This window comes from Pinus tabuliformis, chromosome 9, assembly GCF_031772625.1.
Source record: "Pinus tabuliformis cultivar Carrire ecotype Pingquan chromosome 9, CPIR1, whole genome shotgun sequence".
NCBI lineage: Eukaryota > Viridiplantae > Streptophyta > Pinopsida > Pinales > Pinaceae > Pinus > Pinus tabuliformis.
The window spans coordinates 1,358,252,246-1,358,274,079 of record NC_142307.1 but is presented as its reverse complement, the minus strand read 5'-3'; the positions used below and the strand labels follow the sequence as shown (position 1 = coordinate 1,358,274,079).

Below are 21,834 nucleotides of genomic sequence, written 5' to 3'. Positions count from 1 at the left end.
CGCAGAGCCAGAAGGGCCGACGCAGAGCTGAAAAGCTGTCTGTCATGCAAAATCCAGAACAGCTGGAACTGTCAGGAACTGCCAAAACTGTTGGGAATTGCCGAGAACTATTGGAACAGCAGGGAGAGTTGACACAGAGGGCAGAGAAGGTGATGCGGAGCTAGCGTAGAAAGAGCCGGGGTTAGCCAGTCGTTTGCCGGATCAAGCGGAATTCTGCCGAGTGAAGTGAGGCAAAACTCACTCAGATTTTTCCGGCAGTGTTTTCTCTATAAAGGATTGTTAGATGAGCATCCTAGATTGTATTTAGAGATTTACAGCCAATAATAAGAATCCTCAGATCTGTTGCACCGATTTTCCTACATTGGGTTTTCCGGGGACGATTGTCCAAAAACAAGCATGTCAATGTGATTGTTCATATGCTAATGTTTCTCTTGCTGTTTCATTTTCAGTTCTAGTTTGAGAAGTCTGCAATTGAAATTATTTTGGTATTTACTAAAGTATTGGTAAATAACTTATCATAAATAAGTCGGGGAAATAAATCAATTATTGCAACAAAATTTTACATGGTATCAGAGCAAGGTTCAGGCAAGATGGAAGCAAAGAAAAAGGGCATGGAGAACAGTAGGGATCGGAATATTTCCGAATTAGATTCCAGGATGGAAGAGGAGTTTGCTTGCCTATCAAGTTATGCATCAGCCGAGGGCTGGTACATTGATAGCAGGGCTTCAACTCATATGACTAGAGAACAAGAATATTTCTCGAGCTATCAAGAGGAACAGACAAACTTTCACATCACAATGGGTAATAGGATGAAGTGCACCCCAATAGGAAAAGGAACCGTTATATTCCAAACAGCAGCAGGGGATATTCTTCAGGCCATGAATGTACTGCATGTTCCAGGTGTTGATTTGGGGTAGCATCGGATGTGCTCTAGCCATGAATATTGGTGGAGAGGCTAAAGCACATGAGATCTCCAAAACCCAGAAATCGTTTTGGAAAAATCCATCCGGATGAAGAGTTATTAAAATAATTGATATTTTTAATGAGTTCCTAAGTCTAAACTTAGGGAAATAAAAATATTAATGGGTATTAATAAAGATAAGGATGAGAAGCTTCCAAAAGATAAGGATCAAAGTCTATTTTAATCTTACTTGTTGATTAGGGACTTAATCTCGGCCGTTGATTCATCAACGGGGGACTTGAGGCTCAGTTGGAGATACACTGAGGGAGACCAGTCAGTTTGATCTCTGGCAGTGTTGCGAAAATTGCGATTTTTTTTGTTGAAATGATTAAATCAGCCAATTAAATCAATGATTTTTTCATTTTGAAAAAATTGTGATTTAATCCCAATTTTTTCGAAAAAATCTTGATTTTTGTATTTTTATTTTGCCGATTTTTTGCCAATTTTTATGATTTTTTCCGATTTCAGACACTCGCCAATTTAATCCCGATCGTGATTTTCGCAACATTGATTTCTGGAGCGGGGCTTGTTGAGAAATTCGAACTAGAAGACTAGATTGCAGCAAGAGGAAGCGAGTACAGAACATAGAGGCAGGGACAGTACCAGAAGATCAGCACAGAGATCAGAGAGGTAGATGCAGAGCCTCTCAGGAAGATGCAGAGGCAGCAGGACTGCACAGTCACTGGAGGGCCTACCTGTGTGGGCGAAGGTCTCTTCATAGTCTACTGGATCAAACTGGATCAAACTGCAGAGAAAGGATATCTGGTGGGATATAGCGAGAATGCTAAGGCATACAGAATCTATCTTCCAGGGAGAAGGAAGGTAGTAGTTCGACGAGATGTGAAGTTCATGGAGGATAGAGCCTTCAGAAAATCTCGAGAAATGCCTTCCGAAGAGCAATCAAAAGATGAGCCATTGGTCAAACCACCTCAACCAGCGGAAGCCAAGAATCCTCCTTCAGAACGGGAAGAATCATAGGAAGAGGAGGAGCTGACAAATGCACCTGCTACCAGGGGAAGAATGAGCTGGGAACTTCGACAAATTCTGCGGGATGCAGAATTTTTCATTGGAGCACCGCCGAACAATAAGAAGAGCGAAGACAGCCAGATATCTATCAGGCCTTAGTAGCTCAGGATGGAGAGCTTTCCAGTTTTCAGGAAGCCGCTCAACATCAAGTTTGGATGGATGCAATGGTGGAGGAGTACAACTCTACAATGGTGAACGATGTCTGGGAAGTTGTACCTAGGCCTCAGGACAAATCAGTGGTAGGTTCAAGATGGATCTACAAGATTAAATATGCTACAGATGGTAGTATGGAAAAGTAGAAAGCCAGGTTTGTGGCTAAGGGGTATGCTCAAAAGGAAGGAATAAACTATGAAGAGACCTTTGCCCCAGTAGCCAGGTATACATCTATTAGAACCATGATATCTCTTGCAGCACAGATGCGATGGGAGATTCATCAGATGGATGTCAAAACGACATCCTTGAATGGGGTGATAGAAGAACTATACATTGAACAAACAGAAGGCTTTGAGACACATGAGAAGAAGTTTCATGTATGCAGATTGAAGAAAGCCTTGTATGGGCTCAAACAGGCGCCTAGAGCATGGTATGGTCGAATTGATGGCTACTTGTAGAAGATGGGGTTCGTCAAGAGTGATGCAGATCCCAATCTCTACTATCTGGTTGTAGAGAATGAGCCTCTAGTACTAGTATTATATGTGGATGATCTCTTCCTGATAGGATCATCCAGGCTCATCGAGGACTACAAGAAGAATTTAGCCACAGAATTTGATATGAAGGATTTGGGACAGATGCATTATTTCCTGGGGTTGGAATTTTGGCAGTAGAAGGATAAAATCTTCCTAGGACAAGGGAGATATGCTACAGAGATCCTGAAGAGATTAAGGATGTAGGACTGTAGGCCAATGACTACTCCAATGATCACCAACTAGAAGAAAATTGATGCATCAAAAAACAAGGACGCTGATCCCATCTTATACAGGCAGCTCATAGGATCCCTGATGTATCTGGTCAGTACCAGACTAGACATTTGTTACGCTGTCAACACCCTCAGTCAGTTCATCGTGGAACCGAAGAGGGTGCACTGGGCAGCAGCCAAACATGTTCTCAGATATTTACAGGGAACAGTCGATTATGGACTCTTGTACACCAGGAGTAAGGATATCAGATTGAGTGGATTTACTGATGCAGATTGGGCAGGAAGTTCAATAGACAGGAAAAGTACCTTTGGGTACTGTTTCAACATTGGATTGGGAATGACCTCCTGGTGCAATAGGAAACAAAAATCCGTAGCTTTGAGCTTAGCTGAAGCAAAATATATGGCCACTACCACAGCTTCGTGCGAAGCCATATGGCTTAGAAAACTGCTTGTAAACCTATTCAGAAGGAAGATGGAAGCGACTAGAATCATGTGTGATAATCAGAGTTGCATCAAGCTATCTGAGAATCCATTGTTTCATGATCAGTCAAAGCACATTGATATTCAGTGTCACTTTGTCAGACACTGTGTCCAACGCGGAAATGTACAGTTCAGCGATACTCCGAGAGGAGAACAAGTCGCAGACATCCTTACCAAGGCCCTTGGAAGAACAAAGTTTGCCTATTTCAGGGAGAAGATGATAAATAATCCATTTCAGTAGCAGAAATGGGTATGATGTTGCAGTGCAGATGCAGTGTTGGGAGGAAAGGACCAGCAGCAGCACAGATGCAGAGGTAGTTGCAGTTCAGATGCAGTGTTGGGAAGAAGGACCAGTAGCAACACGGATGCAGAGAGAGTTGCAGTACAGATGTAGCAATGGCAGTGGTAGAGCCATGGGCAGCAGTACAGGATGTAGCAGTGCATAGGATGTTGGGCGGGGAGGCCTAGCATCAGCATAGGTACCGATGCCATATAATCTGTGTGATGCTCAGTGTGGAGTATTACTAGAGCACAGTCCTCGCTAAGAGCAAGAGTTTTGATTTGGGGTAGCATTGGATGTGATCTAGCCATGAAAATTGGTGGAGTGGCTAAAGCACATGAGATCTCCAAAACCTAGAAATCGTTTTGGAAAAATCCATCCGAATGAAGAGTTATTAAAATAATTAATATTTTTAATGAGTTCCTAAGTCTAAACTTAGGGAAATAAAAATATTAATGGGTATTAATAAAGATAAGGATGAGAAGCTTCCAAAAGATAAGGATCAAGTCTATTTTAATCTTAGCCGTTGATTAGGGACTTAATCTCGGCCGTTGATTCATCAACAGGAAAAGTATAAGAGGGGACTTGAGGGTCAGTTGGAAATACACTGAGGGAGACCAGTCAATTCTATTTCTGGAGCGGGGCTTGTTGAGAAATTCGAACTAGAAGACTAGATTGCAGCAAGAGGTAGCGAGTACAGAACAGAGAGGTAGGGACAGTACCAGAAGATCAATGCAAAGATCAGAGAGGCAGACGCAGAGGTAACAAGATTGCGCAGTCACTAGAGGGCTTGCGTGGGTGATGCAGAGAGACCCAGTGCTGACGCAGAGAGGTAGGAGCTAACGTAGAGGGTATGGGAGCTGCATAGAGGCCAGCAAGTCTGACGCTGAGTCTAGGGGAGGTGTTGGAGAATTTATCTCTGTTGGGTGAGCCAGTTTGGCACCCAATTGTACTCAAGAAAAGCTGATTAATAAAATCCTCTGCTAGATCGGTTTTCGCGCATTGGGTTTTTCCGGGGACATTTGTCCAAAAATAACTGTGTTGATGTGTTTGATTTTTGTGCATGTATTTGTTTCTGTTCTATGGTGTGATATCTGAAGTAGAGTTTATTTTAATATTTACTGAAGCGATTTCGTAAATAACTTATTGAAGAATAAGTAAGAAAAATAAATCAGTTGCTGCGGTAATAGAATTTTCACACCAAGTATGGGAATGAATTTGATTTTTGTCTCTCAATTACAAGATAAGGGATATGATGTATACTTCATTGTTAATAGAGTATATGTCAAGCATCCAAGGTGGAAAAACAAATTAATTTTCCTAAGTTTAACTTAGGGAAATAAGCTTAATTAATCAGTGTTAATTGGGGTAAATCGATTTTCCTCTAGAAACTTTCTGAAAAGTCACTTGATGGGGTCAAGATGACCTTACCCATCAATTGTGATGAGATCATGGTCGTTGATTTGTCAATGAGAGATTATAAGAGGAGATCGATGGGTCATTTGGAGAACACATCGAGACACCGAGTTGCAATGATAGCAAGGGTGCAACAGCAACGCAGAGACATTAGTAGCAGGGGTTTCAGCAGAGATTATTGGAGAGATTCTTCACAACAATTTGCAAGAAGAGTTGGAGATCGTTTTTTTGCAAATGTCAGTTTTCTAGCAGTGCAATTTGGTCTAGGCAAGAATGCGAATTACCCTAGCAGGTAGTGTGAATTTCTCAGAGAGGGAAAAATTCCAGATGAAGGAAAATTTGTAGGAGAGATTGATTTGCACAGGGAGATCGATTTGCCAGTAGAAATCGAGATTCTCCAGTGGAGGCCGAGTTGATTTTCCTAGCTAGTGCAAGTTGCCAGGAGGGTCGAGTTTATCTGCTAGGCTGCACCTGTGAGCCAGAATGAGCTTCAGAGGGAGGTTGAATTTGTTTTGGTTGGGTGAATTGCGTCTAGGAGGTCAGAGAGACTTGCAAAAGTGATCAGAATAATTTGCTGGAGGTTTTCCATTTTACAGCAACCAATTTTAATATTTTCGCTAAAGAATTTAATAATTAAAATCCTCATTTGCAGAATTGGTTTTCCCTTTGGGGTTTTCCATGGACATTTGTCCGAAAATATTGGTGTTTATTATTGGTGTGTGTGTGCATAATTTCTCAGTTTCTGTGGTTAATTATTTTTTTGTGAAGTTGTAGTAGTGTTTTATTCAATATTTGTCGTAGGTATTTTGCAGAAGACAAATAATATAATTAGATAGGAGAATAATAACCAGTAAATACAACAGAATTAAAATTTCACATGGTATCAGAGCATATCTGAGGGCAAAAGGAAAACATGCTTAGGCACAGAAAGAGAAAAAGAAAAGAGTTTTTAAACCCAGTTTGAAATTATTTAGTTATTTCTCTAGTTTCTTTGAGTTCGCTACATTTCCAGATTTTCCAGAGATGGCCGCAACAAGTTTGAGAGATCAAGACAGGTTGGATGGAGCCCCAAATTTTGGTGTTTGGAAGGCCAAAATGTCATTCCTTTTGGATGAGTATGGACTAAAGGAGTATGCGGGGAATGTGATTGTCATACCAACAAATCCACAGTAGTAGGCCACCTACAGAAAGGAGAATGCCAAAATGAAGAGGTTGATCCTTAATGGAGTCAAGGACCATATTGTTCCACATATCATAGAGAAAGGCACAACAAATGAGATGCGGGACACCGTAGTAAAACTGTACCAGGATCCTTCAGAAAACAGGAAGATGATTCTCAAGGAAACATTGAGGACCATCAAGCAGAATAAGGGAGAAGACGGACTTCCTACCTCACCAGAGTTTGACTTGCCTGAGATGAGCTAACTGCAGTTGGATACAAGCCTAGTGACAACGAGCTAGTGCGTTTAGCACTCAATGGGTTTTCCAAAGAATGGAGCATGTTCGTCCAAGTGATTTATGGGCGAAACAAACTTCCATATTGGGATCGCCTATGGAGTGATTTCACTCAAGAGGTGTTGAGGCTTAGCTTAGTCAATGGCACCAGTAGCAGTGGCAAGGCATCGAAGGCTGAGAGAGAGCAGGAGAACATCACCTTAGTAGGGAAAGGAAAAGCGAAGAAGGTTTCTAACAAGGGACCAAGCTCAAAAGAGAGAAGAAGAAGAAGGACCTATCAAAGGTCAAGTGTTATGGTTGCCACAAGTTTGGCCATTATGTTAGCGACTGCACACAGAGGAAGAAGAATGGAAAGAAGCAAGTAGCAGCGTCAATAGACGCAAATGAGCATTCCAGCAGGATGGAGCAAGAGTTTGCATTATTAGCTTTCCGGTCTAGCTCGAATTCACAAGGTGTCTGGTATATACACAATGGAGCGTCATTCCACCTAACAGGAGTTAGAGAGTACTTCTCCACCTACAAGGAGGAGGACATTAGGTTCTAGATTCAGATGGGGAATAAGTCCAAGTGCAACCCAATTTCCAGAGGGACTGTTCTATTTCAAAGGGAGAATGGCAAGCAAATAGCCATCCATGATGTGTTGCATGTGCCAGGCTTGAGGATGAACTTGATCTTCATATCAATCCTTCAAGCTAAGTCACTTGACACGCAAGTACAAGAGTCCGACATGGGACACGCAAGTACAAGAGTCCGACATGGGACACAGAGACCCCCGGAACATGACACATAGGACACATTATATATATATATATATATATATTAAAAAATTAATAGATAGTACACAAATTCTCATGATGATACAAATTCGATCATACATGTACATTGTAACATTATGCATACAATCATGATTCATCAATGATACAAGTTTACAACTAGCACTTACTACTACATCAATGACGAATACGATAAATTGACATTGGACAAACACAAGAAATTAACCATAAACTGCAATTTTCTCATTAAGTCATCAAAATCAAAATGTATTGCATAGGTACTGAGTCCTAAGGACTCCTGACTAGGAATGCCAATGGAAAATAGAAAATACAAAACAAGGTAGACACTAGAACCTAGAACCATAGAACAGGAAGGAAGAATCTCATAGGTTGCTACCAGCAGGCTATAGGTTATGCCTATAGCTCATCAACATCAAACTTAGCATCAGTACCACAATTTCTCTCTTCTGCATCCTCCTCCTCTGTATCCAATGTAATCTATGCATATGCTGGTGTGGAGGACGACTGCTTAAGAGTATCACGATCAATCTAAAATAATCCTATCTCCTTTGCTAGTCACTACCACAGTCCCACAACACCCAAACAATGAATGCAAATGGACAAATGCAACCCAATTTCGACGAACACGTGTCCAAAAATTGTGATTCTCTCTGGGCATGAATCAGACTCCTTCCTGACACAAATCCCAAACTTCAGACACTCGCCAACAATGTATCGGAAACGTGTTAGTAGAGAATCGTGTCCGACACGTTGGATTCACGACACTTGGGGGGGGGGATGAATCCAGTGAAGCCTTCAAGACAAAGGTTGCAATGTCATCTTTAGAAGGGCGAAGGTGTTGTTGAAGCACAAGGATTGGAAGTCACCTATAGCATCTAGGGTGAGGAGTAGCAGGTTGTACAAACTGCAAATGGACACTCTTAAGGCACTAGTTAGTAGCAACAATCTGAGAGACTGGGGGGGCTATGGCATAGGAGGATGGGCCATATTCATCATGGAGCACTTACACTGCTTTGTGAGACGGTGACAGGTGTTCCAGAGTTGAGCGCAGAGCACAATGATGTTTGCAAAGGATGTGTTGGGGAAGTTTGCAAAAGCATCTTTTCCAAGGAGTCATAGTATATCACATGGGATATTAGACCTTGTGCATTTAGACATATGTGGACCAATGTTGAAGAAATCTCTCAGGGGGTATGAGTACTTTGCTACTTTTATCGACGATTTCTCCAGGAAGATCTAGATCTATTTCTTGAAGACCAAGGATGAGGTCTTCAATCACTTTCAAGAGTTCAAGGCTCTAGTGGAGAATGCGATAGGTAGGAAGATCCAAACCCTTTGGTTAGGCAATGGAGGTAGTACACAACAAAGAGTTCCAAGAGTTATGTACCACGGCAAGAATTAGAAGAGAGTGGACAATTCCTTACAACCCGCAACAGAATGGGGTTGCTAAGAGGAAGAACCGGCCTATTTCGAACGTAGCTAGAGTGATGTTGTATGGCCATGATCTCCCATGCTATCTAAGGGCAGAAGCATTCAGTACAACGGGTTATATTTAGAACAAGATCCCACATAGAGTGCTTGGCAAGATGACACATGAGGAGGCATTCACCGGGAAGAAGTCAGATGTCAAACACTTCACGATATTTGGCTTCCTAACGTACTGTCACATTCCAGGGGAGACACGCTCGAAGTTGGATCGGATTGCAGAGTGAGGTTACTTCATTGGGTATAGCGAAATCTCGAAGGCATACAAGATCTTCATCCCAGGAGCTAGGGGATCATAGTCAGGTGGGATGTTAGGTTCATGGAGGACAAGGCGTATAGGAGGTCCAGAGAGTTGATAGCAGCTGAAGATCAGAGTGAACAGCTAGTTGAATCTCCTAGATTTGAGCATCTTGATTAAGGGCAGTAGCAGAGCACGAGTACAATGACTAGTATGAGCATGAATTCAGGTGCAAGTGCTCCTAAGGCTTTGCAAAGCATGGAGCAGCAGATTCAGCATATTAGGGAGATGCATTAGGAGGGTATGGAGGTGGATGTTCCTAACTCCACTATTGGCAGGAGGAACCAAGAGGTTTAGCAAACATTTAAAGATGCTTAGTTGTTTGTGGGGACTCCTAGGACGGGTAGGAGAGAGCAGAGACAACCAGAATACACTGGCTACATGGCATTAGTCAGTAAACTAGCAGATAGCGAGCCTTCCAGCTATCAAGAGGCTACACAAGAGCAGGTGCGGCGAGATGCAATGGTTGAGGAATATTCCTCGATTATGCAAAACGATGTGTGGGAGGTTGTCAAGGCTGACAAATTGGGCGATGGTTGGATCACACTAGATCTATAAGTTCAAGCATGGTGTAGATGGCAACATTGAGAAATACAAATCTAGGTTTGTAGCCAAGGAGTTCTCTCAAAAGGGGGAATAGATTACGATGAGACTTTTGCTCCTGTGGGCAGGTACACTTCTATACGAGCCGCGATCTCAGTAGCAACACAAATGGTATGGAAAATTCATCAGATGGATGTCAAAACAGTGTTCCTAAATGGTGAAATGCAGGAGGAGGTGTACATTGAACAACCAGAGGGCTTTGTGGAACACAACAGAGAGATCCACATGTGCAGGTTGAAGAGAGCTTTATATGGGCTCAAGCATGCTCCCAGGCATGGTAGGAGCACATCGACAGATACTTGTAGGGCATGGGCTTTGTGAAGAGTGAGGTGGACTTGAACCTCTAGTACTTGGTGGTTGGGGAATATGTTCTCATTCTTGTCCTATATGTGGATGAATTCTTCTTGACAGGTTCACTAGGCTCATTGAGGAGTGCAAGAGGGATCTTGCAGCTGAGTTCGAGATGAAGAATTTGGGGCTCATGCACTATTTTCTAGGCATGGAGGTGTGGCAGATGGATGGTGAGGTTTTCTTTGGTCAATGAAAATACTGTATAGAGATCTTGAGGAAATTTGGGATGGAAGATTACATAGTCATGTCTACTCCCATGATCACCAATCGGAGAAATATAGATGCATCCAAAGAGAAAGATGTGTACCCCCCCTTATATAGGCAGATGATAAGCCCTCTCATGTCTCTAGTCAACGCCAGGCCAGACATATCCTATGCAGTAAACTCTTGCATTCAATTCATGGTGGAGCCAAAGAGAGTGTATTGGACAACAAAAAAACATGTGCTGAGGTGTTTGCATGGCATAGTCGAGTATGGGTTCAGATATGCTCGAGGTAATGGTGTCAAGTTGGTGGGCTATACAGATGCACACTGGGCAGGTAACACAGTGGACTAGAAAAGCACTTCAAGGTGTTGCTTCAACATGGGATCAAAAGTTGTTTCTTGGTACAGCAAGAAGTAAAAGTCCATGACACTAAGTTCTGCAGAGATAGAGTACATAACAACGAGCATGGCTACGTGCGAAGCAAAATGGCTTCGTAAGTTGCTGGTAGACTTCTTTGGTCAGAGGATAGAGACGACAATGATACATTGTGACAATCAAAGTTGCATCAGGTTGTCAAAGAAGTCAGTGTTTCACAACAGGTCCAGGCATATAGACATCAAGTACCACTTCATCAGGGATTGTGTGCAACACAAGATTGTCCAACTACATTATATACCTACAGACGAGAAAGTAGCAGATATTTAGACGAAGGCTTTGGGGAAGGCAAGGTTCATCTTCTTCAGAGACAAGTTGGGTGTTATGCAGAACACCTTCCTCACTAAGAGGGAGTGTTAGTTTGTGTAGCTCGGATAGGTGTTCTAGTCTCAGATTATGTCTATGAGGCTAGGGAACACATTTTCTCCAATACCTAGAAAAGGTTTCATGAGGAAAGACATTGATTATATTTAATTAAGTAGTAAATTAATTTTCCTAAGTTTGACTTAGGAAAATAAGCTTAATTAATTAGTATGAATTGGGGTAAATCAATTTTCCTCTAGACACTTTCAGAAAAGTCACTTGATGAGGTCAAGATGATCTTACCCATCGATTGTGGTTAGATCATGGTCGTTGATTCGTCAGTGAGAGACTATAAGAGGAGATTGATGGGTCATTTGGAGAACACATCGAGACACAGAGTTGCAGTGATAGCAAGGGCGCAAAGGCAGTGCGAGGACATCGGCAACAAGGGTTTCAGCAAAGATTACCAGAGAGATTCTTCACAGTAATTTCCAAGGAGACTTGGAGATCTATTTTTCTGTAGATAGATGTTGATTTTCCAGCAGTGTGTGTTGGTCCAGGCAAGGGTGCGAATTACCCTAGCAAGTAGTGTGAATTGCTCAGAGAGGGAGAAATTCTGAAGCAAGGAAAATTTGCAGGAGAGATTGATTTGCACAGGAGGATCGATTTGCTAGTAGAAGTCGAGATTTTCTAATGGAGGCCGAGTTGATTTTCCCAGCCAGTGCGAGTTGCCAGTAGGGCCAAGTTCATCTGGCAGGCCGCACGTGTGAGCCAAAACGAGCTTCAGAGGGAGGCCAAATTTGTTCTGGTGGGACAAATTGCTTCCAGGAGATCAAAGAGACTTGCAGAAGTGATCAGAATAAATTTTCGGAGGTTTGTCATTTTACAACAACTAGTTGTAATATTTTTGCTGAAGAATTTAATAATTAAAACCCTCATGCAAAACTGGTTTTCCCTTTGGGCTTTTTCTAGGGACATTTGTCCGAAAGTACTGGTGTTCATTATTAGTGTGTTTGTGCATAATTTTCTCAGTTCCTGCGGTTAATTATATTTCTATGAAGTTGCATTAGTGTTTTATTCAGTATTTGCTACAAAAATTTTGCAGAAGAGTCAAGACAAATAATCTAATTAGGTAAGAGAATAAGAACCAGTCACTGCAATAGAATTAGAATTTCACACTAACAATGTGTACTCTGGTGTTATAGTATTTCTCTCATAAGTTATGTGTCTTTGTTTCATCTATGCACATTTGATGTTATATGAGATATCTTGAGAGGCTAAATTGAGGATCCATTTCCCTTACATCTCGCAATGTTATGTTTTACATAGAGATTTATGGTAGATTTTGTGTGTTTTTATCGTACCTCATGTTAACAGGTTAGATTGTTGTCCGATATTTCATGTAATCAGAGTTTTGCTTTGTTGTTGAACCATTAGTATATTATTCTTGCGCAATTTTCTTCAGTGACAAATGTTGAAGTATTTGTTTGATGCTTTAAAATCTGTTACAACCTTTTCCTTATTCTTCTATAACTAGAATCAGTCATATTTTAGTTGTTTGACTTAAGCCTTCAACCCCACAAAGTGTCGTTGTTGGCAAGGAACTCAGAGAAGGGGTTGTCACACTAATCCCGACTCTCTCCGTTTGAGCTATCTCCTAGGTTAGCTAAGGGGGGTGGTCCCTAATGAAAAATTAAGTTAAAATATGTGAGTTTATAGGAGAGCGTTATAGTGGAAATGGATTACTTTTAAGGATTTATGAGAAAATGAAATGAGCAACTTGAAATAACAATGTCAATCATTAATATGACAAAAACCATAAAACCAGTGTCTTATAAGGAATTTGTTCAACAATTTAAATATATATTTGCTCAAAGTAAATGTAATGCTCTCAAAAGAAAAGAAAAAAAGTAACCCTAAAATGTAAACAAAAATTGTTAACACAAGATATGTAAGATGCAAAATGTTTGTGAGATAATACTCTTTATAAATCAAAACATGTGAAACATATCTTGCCAAAACCCAAAAATTAGAAATGTAAAAGAAAGGAAGTGCTAAACCAAGACATCAATATACAATTAGATTTGAAGCATGAAAAGAAAGCACTTGTTTGAAAGGATTACAATATTTGCTTTTGGAATGGACTTTGCATATGAAAACTCAAACATCAAGAGACAAGTAAATGTAATAAAAAGTGCTCTTGGTTAATTTTGTTAATTACCTCTACAGCAAGATTACAATTTAACTCTTCAATCTTCAGACCTCACCTTCACCCAAAAATATGGATCTCACAATAAGGAGTCAATAGAGGAGTATAGAATCCCTAAGATGTCTACTTCAACCAACTTATGTTGGAAATAAAATTTTATTGAGGCTTTAGACCTTCCTATACGAAATGCATGTAAGTTTTTTCCCTAAAATAAAATAATGCTACATGCAAATGCTTCAAAGAGATTGATTTGCAATGCTTGAAAATGAAAGTGTTCAACATAAGTTGCAATTATAACTTCAATTGGAGGAATAAAATTAGCTTACAAGTGTTGCGTGTGTCTCATCAATGAATTAAAATGATACAAGTAATTTGCTTGAAAGTAAAATTTGTTTCAAATAGACAATGACAATAAATTGCTCCAATATTCAAGATAACAATGTAGCATAACAATGAAGCATGTACTCAAGTGGTCATGAAACAATTTACCAAGGTAAATGGAAACGAATCAAAGTTTGTTAAGAATATAAAATGCTTGCATGTAAAAGATGGATTGCCCAATGTAAAGTGTAAGCTTGTATCTTCAATCAACAACGAAATAAAGAATGCAAAGCTCAAATGAAATTGTAACAAACTTTAACTTAATGAAATGAGATAGAGAATGCAAAGCTCAAATGAAATTGTAACAAATTTTAACTTAATGAAATGTGATAGTGAGGTTGTGTTAATTCTCAATTAAAGCATGCATGTAAGTAAATGAAGTATGAAAGCTTAAACCATACAAATGTCAATCCACCCAAGAGAAGCCTCCCTCTCAATGGGGAGATAGGATACCATGGGATAAATCCCAAGCTCCCACAAGCAAATTAGATCTTTTATTAATATTACAATGAGAAGAGGGCCCTTCAAAGTCCTCAACTAAACTTCAAGGAGAGTCTTCACAATAATTGCTTGAAACTTGGACACTAGACCTCTTTTCTTGAGAGAGTAACAACAAAATTTCACAAAACTTATGCAAGGGAAGCAAGGTGAAAGTTTCCTCCAAATGCCCACGGCTTAGAGAGGAAAATGGGCAGCCCTCTAGTGAACTCAACTTTTGCCAAAATAAGCCTTAAAAGGGCTCATGGCATCTTTGGAAATCGAACCCCCAACATTTGCCAAAGGTCCTGCAAACACTTGTTAGATGTTGCGGGAGGTTTCTCTTCAAAATCTTCCACACGAGTTAGCAAACAATCCAAACAATCACTGCAAAATAAGTTAAATGTTAGTGAAAAAATCAACAAGATAAAATGTGTATGTACAATTATAATTTACAAAAGGCTAAGCTAAAGAGTGAGAGTAAACTCTCGTCTTTGCTTAGCCATCTTCAAGCTCTTAGATAGCATATGAAATAAATGAAGTACGATGTTGTTTAAAAGAGATTAAAATTTAGAATTGTTCGGCTTGTGTACAAGATATGCACCAAAACCCCTGCAAAACCACTTTGTAAGATAAGACTATGAAGGCTCAAAGAACAAATGAGAGCTCCTTTAAGAATGTATCAAGAGTGGGTTGGTCTCTCTAAAGATTTCCCCTCACGCTTGATTCTGTGATCCCAACAAGATGTTCCCTCTACAAAACTTCAATCAAGAATTAGTTCCATATAGATTTAGCAATAAACAATTATAAGAAAATCTAGAGATTTATTTAAAACCAATTAGAGCATTCTATACTTACATCATACTTCTAAATCAAATGTCAATGCGAGATAGCTCTACATTAACAAATCTACAAGAGCATATGGAAACAAATTAGATCAAAGAATGAGTAAAAGGAATTATACCAACGATCAACAATTCATCACACTCCCAAAGGAGGAACACCTCATGAATAAAACCCCATAGTTTTTATTGATATTTTTGAAAGTGTAAAAGGCACTAGCGCTTCCGCAAGCACAATAACTAATAACAATATGATACAAATGAGAGCTCAAGGCTCTATTATATAGAACTATGAGAGCCAATCCCAATGTAGAAGCGATTAAACAAGTGGCATGAGATGACAATCCCAAAGAGAAATTCGAATTTGTTTAATGGAGCTCCAATGCCAAGTGTAAAAATCGAATTTTGGCAAGTGGACATCATTTTCTTCTTCCCTTATGTGCCAAATTCGAATTTTATGATGGAATGACAAGTGTATATGAGTGGTAACCCATGTGGGGACAATTTTCCACAAAAATCGCCATCAAATATTCTCTCAAATCTTCCCAAATGCGCTTTAACTTCATAAATTCGAATTTCCAAGTAAGCAGTTTTCTCATTTAATGCCAGAAATTCAATTTTATTTGAGTACATGTCATTTCCTTGATTGTAGGAGTCCACATCACCTTGGGACTTCACTTTAACTCCCCCATAATTTTCCACCTCATTTCCACAACATTTAGCCTGTGTGGATATTTATTTTTCTCCATTTATTTAATTTATGGTTTAATTAATAGCCAAATTTCCCACTAAACTTAGGAAAAGTGGGTTTTGAGGGTTCAAAACACATTTTTAACCCCTCAAAGTGTGTCATAGTAGAAATTTTAAAGTGAGAGGTGCAAATTTCATTACTCATACCCCATACAACTTCTCTAAGCATAACTTATTACATTACAAATACAATTTTATTAAAAATTTTCGCAGTGCAGAAAGTCTAAATTTTTTTTAAATGACTACCTAGACCTAACCAAATTCCACGAAATTTTTTGTGTAATATAGTATGGTAATATACATCGACTCTAAGCCCATGGGGCTTTGGATTGATGGTGAATGGGTGCACTGTTAAGGCACTCCTTGCGATAGGTCAAAGGTTCAAATCTCCCATGGATGCTTACCTACCAAATATATATATATATACATCGACTCTAGACACTAAGATGTGTTAGGGGCTCAACCTTCAAACCGTCACCCCAACTTTGGGTTAAAAAGTGAGTGAAAAAAACCCAGAAAATTATCCGCCTCTGAAAAAGAAGGGATAATTAACTAGATAAAAAAACACTCCAAGGTGTACTCGTTTGTTGATCAAGTCCCAACATCCTAGACCTGTTACAGACTCAAAACTCATCATTACTAGTATCATTTATTACAGTTCCGCGCAGGGTGTCGAATTTGGGTACAAGAAAGATGATGAGAAATAGAAGTAGAGTTTAAAAACTCTTGTTGACTGATGATATCTGATGGTACAAGTGTCCTTTGGATCATCCTTGGGCATGGAGTCTTCATATAATCATCAGGTGCCACTCTAGTGGTCAACAGGAAATAGCCTGTTGATTAGACATTTGAAATATATTGTCCCACAGTCCATCATACAGGAGCTAAATTGAATTAGAACCTTTCTTTTTAAACTCTTTCTGGTGCATTGGCATGGTTTTCTAGCCAAGAACTATCTCAAGGATTCAAGAGGTTCAATTATTTGTCCTTGCTAAGGATGATATATTTTTGAATTCTTATTCTGGTCATGGATATTGCTACAATATGACATAGATCAGGCTGCCCACATAGTCTTTTAGGACACTTGGAATATTACTGGGTCGTAGCATATAGATTATAAATTCAATCAAGTCATGTTTCCACTATGGATTGAGTTCATTAACATGCTGGATCAGGCCAAGACTTGTGTGAAGTCAATATTGGAGAGGTTTGGGAAGGTTTTTATCTGCATCAAGGTTCTTCAACATATCGTGCGATTCTATGGGTGTGTGTGCACTGTGAAGGTGGATTTGACAAAACAGTTGCCTCAATCAATTAAGCTTGTGGACAATGTTAGAACATTTGTACATTGCCTGAGATATTTGAACCTTCCAAATTCTTGCTTTTCCTGCCAGAGGCAGGATCATCATGTTAAGAACTGCCCTTGCAGAAGGATGCTCAAATTTGGTCAACTAATACAGGCCACCATTCATACCTTTCAGACCATTCAGATGAACATTTTAGTGGATATCTTCCAGAGCCATGTAACATATTTCTGAGATCTTAGCCATGTAACTCGTAGGTGTATGGTTTGTGAAATTAGGTCTCATGTAATAATCTTGATGGGTTGTCAGGCTCCTTAACTTCAACATTATATTATGTTTTGAAATTTATCTTCCGGATCCATCACAATAAGATTATGGAAAAATTAATCTTTGTAATGGATCCGGAAGATGGATTTCAAAGCAATTCTCATCACAGAAGCCTTAATTCTGAAATCATAGTATGTTGTTTGCGACATGAGTTATTTTAGAGTTTCTTTAAATTGTGTTCCTATAATGCATATTGCCTGTGATATGTGTTATTTTACAGTCTCGCTAATCAATGTACAAACCTCTGATTTTGAATTTTCCTATCATTTTATTCTTGCAGGTTCTTGGAGGGAGATTTTGATACTTATGTCAAGCAGATTAGGAAGCCTTATGTTTGGGGTGGAGAACCAGAGCTACTGATGGCTTCACATGTGCTGCAGTAAGCTATGTTGCACTAATTTTATATCTTGAATATTTTTCTGAAAAGTGATCACGATCATCCTTCTGTTAATGTCTATGCTATAGTGTTGCTTCTTTTATGTCTGAAATCTGCGAGTTTAAGTTCTCCAAACCTAAATTGATCTGGCTTAAGAGAAATAGAGTAAATCTAGAGCCTGATTTTTACTTCAGATGTTTTTCTTTATTATTATGAAGCTCACTCTTTTTGATGTTTGCAGAATGCCAATAACAGTATATATGAACGGGAGAAACCCTGATGATCTCACATCCATCGCTGAGTATGGTCAGGAGTATGGGAAAGATGACCCTATTCGAGTTTTGTATCATGGATATGGACACTATGATGCTTTACAAATGCCAAAAAAGGGGACTAAGTCAAAGTTGTAAAGTTGATAAGTCTGTCCCATAATTTCCAAGTGAATGTTATGCTTGTCATTAAGGTTGTGCTATTAATTTTAAAATTAATTGTATTGGAATGCATGGCACTTGGGTCTGAGTTGACTTTAAGTTGGGAGGACGTGGATTATATATCAGTTCTGAATGTGGAGGCTGTTCTATGATTCCAATTGGTCCCTGTCATCCTAAGTTGAATATTGAAATTATAATTAAATAATATGAATTAACAAAGTTCTATTATATTTAAGTTTCAATACAATATTTTCTTGCATGGCAAATATACATTTTCGGTTAAGTTTAATTACTTAGATTCAAGATTATTCATCGGTACAAAAGCCGATGCTGGAATTGATAGTTTTACTAATTTGAAATTACTAAATAACTTACATTGTGCAAGTACACATTAAAATACATAGATAAATAGAGTGACACATAAGATCTATCTACTAGTTAGACATTTCACATGGCTGCTCATTAACATAGGTAGAAAGTAAACAGACATTTCACATGGTTGCTCTTTAACATGTGTAGTGACATTTCATATGGCTGCTCACTAACATAGGTAGAAAGTAACCATACACTTCACATGGTTGCTCTTTAACATGTGTAGTGACATTTCATATGGCTTCTCACTAACATAGGTAGAAAGTAACCATACACTTCACATGGTTGCTCTTTAACATGTGTAGTGACATTTCATATGGCTGCTCACTAACATAGGTAGAAAGTAACCATACACTTTACATGGTTGCTCTTTATCATGCGTAGAAAGTATTTTTAAAATAAAACTAATCGTTCATAACAATGAACATAAATCGAAATATTAAAGTATTTGTAATAAGTAAGAATGTTCCAAGTTATTTGTGAATTTTTTTATTATATTTAAAATCTTGATATTAAAAAAATAAGAATATAAATACATTCAATATCTATAAATTAATGAAAATTTTAAATTTTTAGTATAATCAATATAGCCTTATTTTAGTCTTAAACATGGGAGGAGATCTGGGCAGCTCAACCCAAAGGGATCACATCCCACCGGCCAAAGTTTTATTTTAGTCTTAAATATGGGATCACATCCCACTGGCCAACCCAAAGGGATCACATCCTACCGGCCAAAGCTTTATTTTAGTCTTAAATATGGGAGGAGATCTGGGCAGATCAACCCAAAGGGATCACATCCCACCGGCCAAAGCTTTATTTTAGTCTTAAATATGGGAGGAGATCTAGGCAGATCAACCCAAAGGGATCACATTCCACCGGCCAAACTGGCAGGGCCTAACCCCAAGGGCATCAAGGAGAATTGACCTTGTGACCTCCCAATAAGCGAGGTACTTAGCAACTGGAACCGACCAATTGAGCTAACCCTTGGGACTAAGAACATTTTAAGTTATTTTTGGAAGACTTTTATTAAATTCAAGATTTTAATATTAAAAATAAGAATACAGATACACTAGAAAAATATGATTTACTCTTCTTCTTTTTTTATATTAAGTTTTTAATACAATGAATATAGATCCATCTTTACTCCAATAGTGATATGTGAAATTAAAAAATAGTTTCAAAAGAGATACAACATAAATAGAAGTACAATTTTATTGATGCTCAAAAAATCAAGACTTAAATAAAGTCTCTCTCTCTCTCTCCATATATATATATATATATATATATATATATATATATTAGCAATTTTTATTGACAACAGGTCTACCTCAGCTATATATACAATTTGTTATTTTATATGCAATGAGATAGATTATATTATATTTATTGCATTATGTAGTTATGTTATTTGAAGTAACATTTCTCACCTTTTTTCCCAAGATCACTACTATCACTTGAGATTAATAACACCTTATTAATCTATAGTTAAGCTATCACAACCACATTAGTAAATAGATTACAAATGTACTAATGTTATGTGCAAAAATAAACTTAAATAAATACTAAAATACTTAGATTTGTGAGTATAAACATAAGCTTGGCATATTGTTAAATGTGTGACCTAATAAATAAGACACACGTATATACAACAATTGAACATGCAAAAAAATACAAATAATATACACAAAGAAAGGCAAATGAAGGTATGTCCAGAGAATTATTTATTCATTGATATAGATTCTTCTACAACCAATAGTAACCCAAGTGGTTTAGTGATTGGCCCAATTACCTATAAACTTGATGTTTCCATGACTATATGATGTTTACAACAACTTAAAATCAAGTGGAATGAAGCCCCAGATTGTGTGAAGTCTTTGATAACTCCATTCCCAAATTGTTAGAGGAATATATGTCATCATGGCAATGTTATTAATAGAAACATTACAAAAAATACATATGAAGCAAATAAATAGAACTTCCAAAGGGAAACACCTCTTCTTTCGCCCTAGTGATAGACCTTAGATCTAGCTCAACTACCATTACTAGCATCGTTAGCCTATTGAAGGAATGAGAGAATGAACTTATAGATAATTTAGTAAAAGATTAGAAGCTATATTTAATCTCTCTTTTATCCTCATTTGATAAATTCCTTCTCCTTCGTTTTATAGAAGAAAGAATGGACAAGTGAAAGATCACTTTTGCCCCTCGATTTTCCTCTAGAAATTTTATTTTATTTAGTATTGAATTTCAAATTTGAAAAGCCAAAATTTTGAAGGGCATATTAGTCAAAGTGGTTAGACTTTATATTAAGGGTTCAACTCAACTAGTGTACACTTTCCTTCAATGTTTTTTAATGAAATGATTAATTTTTACCTTAATTCAATAGCTCATTGTCTTTATTTCAAAAAGAAAATAATCAATACATAAGATACTTTGTTTGCAACCATCATAATAAGGTTAAATTTAGTTGTAATAATATGCCACTAATTGGAAATAAACCAAAATTGAATCATAGAGTCCCTATCCATCATCAAACTTATCTGCACATTCCATCTAGTTCAAAATAAAACATGTTTCTAACATTAATTAATAGGTGGCTTAGTAATTAGATTGTAATATAACATATCTATAAGGGAAACCTCATTTTGGAAAAATATTTTTCCAAGCAATATCTATCAAAACCTAACCCACATCATTCAATTCTAAACGTAGAAAAAGTAATCCATATGCATGCATGTACACAAGAGATCAAGTAGCAAGGGGAATTTCATGAGCAACTAAATCAATGTGTAAGGTAATGGTAAGGGAGGTTCAAGTGAGAGATAGGAAAAGAACTTGTTGGCAAATAGTTTTAACCTGTGATCTATCCAAATTTTAGAAAACATGTTTTACCACTTCACGTTGAATAACATAAGATTTCAAACTAGGTAGCAATCACATTTAACATGTTGCATTTCACTTCGAAGCCATGGGAATTGAATGTAAAATGCACTATTTTTCCACATCTTGTATACGGAAGTACCAAATAGACATTAAATCATAGCACACGTTGTTTTTCAAATGATAAACTACTCCCATATTTGTTTGTAATAGATATGGATTCAATTTTAAGCACTTGCACATGCATAAAATTATAAAACTCAATGCACTAGGTAACTTTTAGAATGTTTATAGATTAGAAACAATTAACTTATTTTCACTCCATATCTCTCTTTACATGCATCATATTCAAAGGGGAAAAAGAAGAAAAATTGCAAAAGAAGGTTTGAGCATATGTTGCTCACCCATGTCAATAATGATCGAATTTTTGTTCACAAAAATATAATGGTGACATAATCTTTCTATCAAAAATTGACA

At 38.0% G+C, this 21,834-nt stretch overlaps 1 protein-coding gene across 2 annotated transcripts in view; it reads left to right on the top strand.

The window, feature by feature from the left end:
* Positions 1-18,333, top strand: part of LOC149153551 (OVARIAN TUMOR DOMAIN-containing deubiquitinating enzyme 4-like) — a 374,498-nt gene extending 356,165 nt beyond the window's left edge. For both annotated transcript variants that reach the window (XM_089441047.1, XM_089441046.1), the window contains exons 4-5: positions 17,579-17,677; positions 17,916-18,333. In XM_089441047.1, the coding sequence (XP_089297173.1) occupies positions 17,579-17,677; positions 17,916-18,084 (268 nt within the window). In that variant the 3' untranslated portion in view covers positions 18,085-18,333. The remainder of the gene's footprint in view (positions 1-17,578; positions 17,678-17,915) is intronic.
* Positions 18,334-21,834: the final 3,501 nt, after the last annotated feature.